The following is a 9,725-nucleotide window of genomic DNA, read 5'->3' as shown; positions in this document are numbered from 1 at the left end:
ATTAAATAAGCAAACACCACCAACAAGCAAAACAAGTACTACAATGTAAAAACATTAAAAAAAAGACAACCCTCTCACATGCATAAATGAAAGATTGCACACAAAGAACTCACATCTTTTCAAGCTTCAATAGTAAATATTCTGCTACTATGTATTAAATACTGCATGGTTTGCCCAAGCTAAGATGAAACCACATCATGAATCAATAAGAATTTTGCATTTTCTTTCATTATATACTCAAAGTCATGCCTACTAAACCTTTAAACATTTCATTAAATCTAATGATACAGCAAACACTCCCAAAATAAACTTAGATTGTATTGCAGTTTCACTTAACAGTATATAAAATGCTGTGTTGTGACAGGTATCAACTATCCATTAGATACTGAATCAATTTTTCTTAAGCACTACTAACTGCTTGCTTTTTCTTGAAGCTAGATCATTCTGAAAATGTCCTGTTAGACCTATGAGTGCAAACATATGGTATCTGTCCTTCTCTGCCTGACTTATTTCGCTTAGCATGACACCCTCAAGGTCCATCCACTTTCTTAGTAGGAATTTTTAAAGATACATAGTGTGCTTTTTGAAAAGGGTCCTCTCAGGCACTGCAAGTATCAATAGTCCATTTTGGAAAATAAGCTGTATTATTGAGTGTCAAGCTCCAAAACATTTAACCCGTTAATTCCATTTCTGAGACTCTATAGTAACAAAGTAATTTAAGTTACAGCAAAAAGCTTTAGGCTCAAAGATTAATTATGGCATTACTTGTGACAGTGAAAATCAAGAAACTAAAAACTTTAACGTCTAACAACAGGAAGAGTACAGAGTATCTGGACGATATGTCCTTTGTTCACAGAAACATGCCTCAGTAAGTGGAAAAACACCTGAGTATAAAACTACATATCAAGCATGACTTTTTAAAGATGCACATTTATAAGGCCGCCTGGGCGGCTCAGTTAAGTGTCCAGCTCTTGATTTCTGCTCAGGTGATGATCTCACAGTATATGAGATCGAGCCCTGCATTCAGCTCTGCACAGACAGCACGGAGCTTGCTTGGGTTTCTTGCTCTCCCTCTTCTCTCTCTGCCCCTCCCCTGCTCTGCTCATGTGCACGCACTCTCTCTCTGTCTCTCAAAATAAAATAAACAAGATATGCATTTATACACACAGGAAAAGAGCTCAAAAATATGACATGTGCAGAAATAAACACTAAACAGAAATTTGTGTTCAAATTATCTGACAGTGTTAGGATTACATATGGGTCTGTGTTCTTTTATATTTTTCTATATTTTCCACATTTTTTTATAGATAAAAATTTTGTAACCAGAGGAGTAAAAAAGTAAGTATCAAGGAATTAGTGGTAGGTAGTCAGTACATACTGTTTCGAAAAACTTGTTATTTAAATATCACTTCTCAAACGTATTTATTTAGAACAGTGAACTTTAAATACAATAACTTTTACTCCAAACTTAGGTCTAAGAAATCACTGGAAGTACAACAGAAATTCCCACCTAAGAAAATAAAAGATTAAACTTATACGGCAAATTCAAAGTCCCATTTTTTTCTTCCTTCCTTATTACCTTTATAGTTCTGTCTGCAGATCCTGTTACGAACCACTGATTTCCAGGTTCTACAGCGATACAGCGAACCCAGCCAAGATGTCCACTGATCACCTGCAGAAAACAGAAGGTGGAATGGGCAGACTCATCACACATAAGTTAAAGTTTATTCAATTTCAACTCATCGCACATAAATAGGTTTGAATAGCCCATCCCCACATCTTCAAATAAATTCTTAAAATTATTTGACAGATTTTAGAACTATAAATGATCTTCAATAAATGAATGCACAAACATCTATACAAGGAAATGTTACCCAACAATAAAGAGGAATCTACTAATAGATGCAACAACCTGGATGACTCTCAAAGACATTAAGCTGAGTGAAGGAAGTCAATCTCAAAAGGTGCATATCATATAATTCCATTTTGCAACAAACTGAAAAGGCACAACTATATAGAAAACAGATGAACAGTTGCCAGGGGTAGAGAAGGGTAGGACTGTAAAATAATAGCAGAGGAGTGCTTTTTGAATTGATGGAACTTCTATATAATGACTGGGGCAGTGATTACCCAAATTTACCTCTATTAAAACTTTTAGGTCTGTATGCCAAAAGAAAGGCTATGTTAGTGTAAAATTAAAAAACTAAAATTTAGCACATATAGTAAATTATGTGTGGCTACAGTTTTTCTACCATATACACTTCATTTCAGATCTGGTACATTTTCAATCATTCTAATTTACTATAATTGGAAAGATCATTAGTAGGGCCAAAGAAACACTGTTGTATGTTGTTCTTCCTCTTGGGCTTCATACTAATCACCTCACACACTTAGATCATTTATTTCATCTGTTCTCTACACTTAATAGCTTTCTGTCAACCTTCTGTACTGTATTTTATAGGAAATACACACATGGCTTTTACTTAAAGAAGCCTTCCTAAGATCCGTCCTTCAATATTGTGCCTATCCCTTCCCTTGCCTGGTCTCAGAGCACTTTACCAGTGCTCATACTCACTCCTTCTCCTCCTCAATCTACTCCTTCAGCTCTTGTAACGGGGAAGCAAACATCGTCCCTGTAATGGCGTGATCTACAGATTCACTCACCCTGTACAGTTTCCATGGGGGGTGCCACTGGGGTTTGGGCATTGTAGGGGCTTTTTTAGCCATCAGTGCAGAGTTCTTGGCATTGCCAGCCTCCATAACAGCCTAGATATGGAACAATATTACATTACTGGTAAAGACACACCTAATGTTTCATGTTAAATCAAAAATAAAAAACTTTAAAAGGGGATTTATGAAGTTTTTTTTTTTCCTTAAATGAAGAGGAAAAGACAGCTAAAATGTTTGCCTAACTAGAAAATGTCTGCATATCTAAGACTTCTAATTGGAATTATATTTTCTGTATGTTCATTTTAATTTTAAAAATCAATTAAAGAGGCACCTGGGTGGCTCAGTCGGTTGAGTATCTGATTTCAGTTCAGGTCACAATCTCATGGTTCGTGGGTTCGAGACCCCACATCCAGCTCTGTGCTGACAGCTCAGAACCTGGAGCTTTCTTCAGATTCTGTACTTCTTTCTCTCTCTGCCTCTCCCCTACTTGTACTCTATGTCTCTCTCTTTTTCAAAAATAAACATTAAAATAAATTTTTTTAATCAACTAAAAAATCTCAAAGGCAGAACACTAGAGTTAAGAGCAGTATCACTGGAGTGCCTGAGTGGCTCAGTCAGGTGAGCATCTGACTTCAGCTCAGGTCATGATCTCATAGTTTGTGGGTTCAAGCCCCACGTCGGGCTCTGTGCTGACAGCTAGCTCAGAGCCTGGAGCCTGCTTGAGATTCTGTACCTCCCTCTCTCTGACCCTCCCCTGCTCGCGCTGCCTCTCTCTGTCTCTCCAAAATAAATATAAAAAAAAATTTTTTTTTAAAAGAGCACATATCACTAAGGATAGGCTCATAAACCCAGCTCTGCCAATTACTTGCTGATAGACTTTGGGTAAAAATTACATAACCTCTATGTCTGCTTTGTAAAATGGAAATAACAATGCCTGCCTCATATAGTTACTATGAAAATATTATTACTACTCTATAAATGCTCTACGTAAGCTCCTACCATTGCTTGAGTGATTGCAAGTGGATTAATGTCACTGCCTTTCATTGTCACATTTTAACATTATAGATTTAATACTGCAAAGGAAAAACTAACTTCCAAAAAAATACTTAATTAACATTTTAAAAGCTATTCTAGCTGATGTACCATCTACCAGTAGCATCCATCCATGCCTCCATAAAGTTCTGCCCTCAAAAAGCTTAGGTCACTTCCCCCTAAGGAGGCAGAAAGCCTGGGCAGAGACCTGTGAGCGGAGGCAGAAAGCCTGGGCAGAGACCTGTGAGCGGAGGCAGAAGAAGAAATGTGGCGGGAAGACCACAAATTAAACCGTTTCATAAAGCCCAATAACAGCATAATAAAGGAAGGAGCCAGTGCCTGCAGTTACTGAGGTGACAGCATAATAAAATAAACTAGGTATTGTCAGTTATTCTTTTTAAAACTATTTTCATCAATAGTAACATTAGCTGCCATTTACTTAAAAATAAACGTAGGTATTTCTAAATGCTCATTTATAAGATACAAGTTCTACAGCCTGTGAATATTACATTACTAACAGCACTCAAAGTGTGTAAGCCAACTTAAGAGTTTACTAGAAAAGAGATTTTCATATTAACACATACTAACAAGTTTCAGAATAGTATTCCTTGTACTTTTAATAGTGGACAACAAAGGGAAACATCATGTGATCAGTATCAAGATAAGCATAAGGTACAATGTGCAACCAACACAGAATAACAGAATTTTAAATTCTAAAACATGGGCCAATTCACTAGCAACTTAAATTCTAGGGCCTTGGAATACTAAGAATTTGCTCAATCAGCCACTATTTAATAATTCCAAGGAAAGTTTTCATTTATCTACTATTTAACTAAAGACTCCTGCAATAAAGGAAAATAAGGCAACAGGTTCCAAAAGTTAGAAACCTGCAGCATGACTTGACCCAAAGAAACTTACTGAAGTCATCCCTGTGGTCTGTGAACGGTCAGTGGCCCCCGGATGTCGGTATTCACCTCCGGCAGGTGCATTACGATTTGCATCCACTCTGAGGCAAAAAAACAAAACAAAACACATTCTAAGCAATCAACTGTCATGTCACATGCTCTGCAGAACCAACTCTTCAAATTTTATAAGCAATGATAAAGGAAAATGTCACATAATACATAATTATAAAAAAATCTTAAAATGAAAAAAAATGTAAACAATGAATGATGCTTTCAAAATCTCTGTAATTAGAACATAATACTTCATACCTGGTCTGAGAAGAAGGTAATGCCACAGCTAAGGACTGAGCAGCTGATTCACTTGGCATTCTTTGGATCTTAGTATCTGCTGTCAAAGCAACCCCTGTTTAAGGAACAAAATCAATTCCTTTAAGTAGCTATCTTCGATTTCACTTACATGGGTTTAAATTAAAATACTGGAAGAAAACATGTGATTATCTCCAGGTGGTGACATTACAAAAATTTCAATTATGTTTTATGGGTCTTTTATTTCTAACTTCTTAATAACATAACTTGAAATCACATAACTCAAATTCAATTTAATCACAGGCAGCCTGGTATTAACATACCCAAGATAGTAAAGACAATTTCTATTATCTTGGGATATTACTTTCAGAAATAAAAATTAAGCAGTCCCCAAATAGTAACGAACTATAGAAATGATCCCTGAAAGTACAGTCTTAGCAGTCCCCAAATAGTGACAGAATATTTCCAAGAGTAAATGTAAATTACTAAACAAGAGTACCAATTCGCCTGGGCTTTCAATATGGTAAATCCTGTCTTCTACAAGGACTAGAACCCAGATAGACTAAGCTTTTTGTCCTCCACCCCGTTATACCAGCCACTCCGTCTGAGTGCCAATTCTCTACACACACAGACATCTAGTAGATACTACTATCACACCTGCTTCTACACTAACACTTCAATCACTTTTGTAAGTTTAGTGATAATAACGTGTCTGTTTAAACCTCCAGATAAACATGTTTTAGCCTGGAGCAGTCTTACTGTCTTTGAATTCTAACACAGTGCCTGAATACATTTAGGTGCTCAAAAACATTTGCTCAATGAATGCATCTGATGCTGAGTATTAGTCAACTATCATCTAAGAGCTATGCCTGGATGCCTACTTACTAAGTTTATATTTTATAGGCAATAGGAATCATATTACTGGTTCATTCAAGGAAATGCCCACAGACATTGTCAATATGCAACAGCTCACTCACCAGGGCCTGGTGGATAAGGATGCGTACCTGTCACCAAATATTCAACTTCTTGTCCTTAAAAAGAGGAGAATCATGATCATCAGCAAATTTATCATATATACAGGTACCATCTCTTTTAATAAGTCTTAAATTATCAACTGGATTTCTGAAATTTTCCCAACTAAACCCAAACATCAGAAATTAGATAAACTGATCATTTTTGTTTTGGCTTCTGAAGACCACTTACACAGCTATTTTCTTGACTATTTGCTGATATGGGGTCAAGAAAGCTTGCATAATTCTAATCGTGTGTAGAGAGATCATCCTATGAAGTAAAAAATCCACTTTGGTTTTTCTTCCAAGCAAATGATTTCTCTGTGAAATCTTAGATTATTTTTATGCAAGAGAATGTCAGTGCTTAATATCATCTTTCTGAATTACAGCCAAACTGGATAGATGGTCTCTCCATGGGTCAGAAATTTTTCCTTTAGTTTCCATCATGACCATCTCTATGTCCTAATAATTTCTACGATTATGATTCTACCACTCTTCTATTTCCTACTAAGAAAAACCCCACCAACCACAATCTCAACCCACTACTCCAATGAGGAAATCAAGACTTCCATTATAATTCTGGTATAGTAGTTCAATAGGGTATGGCTCTAATCAGTCCTCCCAGAACCAGCATTAGAACATTTCATTTTTCTATTTTAAAAAATTATCACATTTCTGATATGCAATATTCACCTTGATTGGCAGGATATTGTTTATGACCATATGAATCCGATGCATTCTGAGGACATTTCTCTTTAAGATTTTCTTTCGAAGTAGGCATATGCAACACAGGACCATACTCATTGCGCAGCTTGATTGACATTTTCCGTTTGTGACTATTCAAAAATTATGAACATAAGAATGTATCTTGAGTACTTTAAAAATATTAACCAAAGTAAATATATTCACAGACAGCCAAGAAACACAAGTATTTAAATAGCTTAGGTTTGGCTAATCATGTAGAAAAAATTTCTATTATGTTTTTAAAGTTAAATAGTATTTTAAAAAGCTCAAATCTTCCAAGTGCATTTCCACACTTTCCTTCACAATCCACCACATAGCATCCGTTAAGTTTAATTAACATTTTAGGTTGTTAACCAATAAATACAAAACCTATCATGATAAGTTATCAAGGGTCTGGTTTAAAAATACATAGAAACTAATATATTCTTTTAAAAACCTCAAAATCAATATATTTTCCTTCAAAAGTGTAAATATAAAAATATAGTAAAAGTGTCTATCATAACCTTTAGTGGATGTGTCTAAAAAGATTAATTAGAACTAGCTGAAGCACATAATGAGTTCTCTATTTTTTAAAGAAATGCACTTATATAAATGTTTTAGAATAGCTCACTTTATAAATTAAATATAAATGCTTGTTTTAGGAATTAAGTAGATTTTAAAAGAAGGGTAAAGGACAAAGAAGGAACACTGCACATAATGCAATCCCAGACTGGAGCTGGAGATGTAGAACCAAAAATATGCCACCACTCAAAAATCTTCATCATACTAACGAGAAAAGATGGGAGTAGAGGTACTGGCCAGGTACAATTTCAGCTCAGCAAGGCTCTGAGAGCAGCGGGAAGCTGAAAGCACATACAAAGTGATTGATTATAAGATATAACACCTAAAAGGGACTCTCCTAATTACTGGGTACTTATAAATGCAATTAATTAATGGGATTTTTACTGTAAAAGACAAGGCCAAAAAAAAAAAGTTAAATCAGCTTAAATCATGCCCAAACACCATTCATTATTGAATAGATATCCTATGAGTGTTAGTATCACTCACTAATCTTTAAAGGTCCCCCTCTCCCTGCTCTCTTCCCCCAATGATTAAGTAGTTTAAATATTCTATCAACTGAAAAGGAACAATACGTACCTCTCTTCATCCAAAGGCACAGGTTTTCCATTATCAGCTACAAACATGTCATGGGTTCTCTTCAATGACCTGAACACGAGTGTGTGCACGGAATGTTTCTGTACCTCCTAGAAAGAAAGATTATAATCACATATCCATCTACAAATTACACATATCATAACCTAAGTTAATACTTTATATACTTTACATGTTTAGAATATATAAACTGCTTTCTGCCACTCACCATAGGAATTTGTAGTAAGCTATAGGAGTCAAGTTCAGATGAAAAGGAAGGTCTTCACTGGCCAGAGACCCAGCCATAACAACTAGTGATGCTTGAGCTTGATCATTTATTCAATAAATATCTACTGAACTCCTACTATGTGTCTGACATGTACTGTGCTAGAAGCTAACAAAAGAATGATGAAACGGTACTCCTGGCCCAGGTGCTCAAGAGAAAACAGATAAAAATAAGAAACACAGTTTGATAAGTGCTATGAAGGAAACAAGTACGGGGATGAGACAGAGAAAGAACTTAGGATAGTTATGAAAATCTCTTAGCTGTCAGTTAAGTAAAAGTTAGTCCTGTACAGAACAGAGTTAAGAACAATCCAGCAAAGAGAAAATGCCATGTACCCAGCAGTTCAATAACTGCAATGATGCCAGGAGCTGCAAGAGTTGTGCATGCTCAGTAGGAAGCTGTACTGTGATGTCCATATGGGGTTCCAAGGGTAGACAAGGTCCAGATCAGGTTAAGGGTTTTTTGAAGACCACTGTAACAGTTGGCATTTTTGCTCTAGTAAAATCGGGCCAGTAAAGGATGTTAAGCAGAAAAAGCATGATCAGCTTACGTTTTAAACAAATCAATTTACGAAGGAAGGGGGGTGTAACAAAAATGGAAGCAAGGAAACAAGCAAAGAGCTAATGCATTTCTCCAGATAAAAAATGGTGTTGGTTTGAATTAAAGTGAAGGCAGTGGATACCGACAAGGGTCAAGAAGTATTTCTGAGATAAGACGGATGAGGCTGTCTAACAGAATGGTTGTTCAAGCCAGGGAAAGCTGCAAAACTTCAAAACGGCAGGTTTTGGGGGGGAAGAGCTGATGGAAGGCATTAAGTGAACACCAGAGAGAACTGCCATTCTTTTAGGATTCTATTCTGCAGACGGGGAGTAAGAACGGTCCAGAAGCACCGCCTCCGGGGACACTGCAGAGCTCAAAGGCTCGAGAGTAAAAGGACTTAGGAATTCTCTCCGCTTCAAGCCTGGGGGTAAGTTCCAACTAATCCATTCATCCGGCTTCCTTCCATCCCTGAAAACCTTAAGAAGAGACTACCCGGCCTCAGCCAGAGAGCCTCCCTTCGCAGCCTCTACCCTCTCCAAACTCCAAACACCCTCGATCTCCCACGCCCGCGACCGAAGTAAAACTTTCCAGAAACGAAAGACCCCTCAGCCCCCAAGTGCCATTTTACCTCCACCATGATGCCGCTGTGTAACCCGCCGATCCAGCGGACAAGAAACGCTAGCCTGCAACACAGAAAACGCCGCCACAACTGGGCAGCCCCTTCCGGAATCGGGCGCCCTAGCGCCGGATCTGACGTATCCGCGCACGCGTGTTAGCCGCCCGCCGGCCTTGTGGGATCGAGGGGCGGGTCTTTGTCTTCGGGGACGTGGTCTCGGGCCTGAAGTGGGAGGCTCCTAGTACCGCGTACCTACGGGTCTCGCTCACTCCTCTGAAGAAAGCTTTAAGTAAAGTTTTCTGCCTTATTCTCTGACTTAAATATTTTGGCTTAGGGGTCTGGCTGTTTGCGTTCTGTTTTCTGGATGCTTAATCCTTTTTATCAGCGAATCTAAGTAATCCGTTCTAGGGAGGATCTGGAGAGAGCAAATGCCGGTCGGCGCTAAAACTTTGGGGACCCCCTGCGCAATTTGTGTCGCCTGCTTC

The 9,725-nt window shown here is 37.6% G+C and overlaps 1 protein-coding gene and 1 pseudogene across 2 annotated transcripts in view; both read right to left on the bottom strand.

Moving 5' to 3' along the window:
* Positions 1-9,353, bottom strand: part of PLRG1 (pleiotropic regulator 1) — a 17,120-nt gene extending 7,767 nt beyond the window's left edge. Inside the window, exons 1-8 of one of the 2 annotated variants that reach the window (XM_029939812.1) lie at positions 9,253-9,353; positions 7,805-7,911; positions 6,617-6,759; positions 5,891-5,944; positions 4,917-5,010; positions 4,621-4,708; positions 2,665-2,766; positions 1,580-1,672 (exon numbers count right to left, since the gene is read on the bottom strand). In XM_029939812.1, the coding sequence (XP_029795672.1) occupies positions 1,580-1,672; positions 2,665-2,766; positions 4,621-4,708; positions 4,917-5,010; positions 5,891-5,944; positions 6,617-6,759; positions 7,805-7,911; positions 9,253-9,261 (690 nt within the window). In that variant the 5' untranslated portion in view covers positions 9,262-9,353. Of the gene's footprint in view, positions 1-1,579; positions 1,673-2,664; positions 2,767-4,620; positions 4,709-4,916; positions 5,011-5,890; positions 5,945-6,616; positions 6,760-7,437; positions 7,510-7,804; positions 7,912-9,252 lie in introns of those variants that run through there. The other variant, XM_029939814.1, reaches the window with a different exon arrangement.
* Positions 5,236-5,349, bottom strand: LOC115302906 (annotated as a pseudogene).
* Positions 9,354-9,725: the final 372 nt, after the last annotated feature.

This window comes from Suricata suricatta, chromosome 1 (genome assembly GCF_006229205.1).
Source record: "Suricata suricatta isolate VVHF042 chromosome 1, meerkat_22Aug2017_6uvM2_HiC, whole genome shotgun sequence".
Taxonomy (NCBI): Eukaryota; Metazoa; Chordata; class Mammalia; order Carnivora; family Herpestidae; genus Suricata; species Suricata suricatta.
The sequence above is the reverse complement of the archived record's forward strand: the minus strand, read 5'-3'. Positions and strand labels throughout refer to the sequence as shown.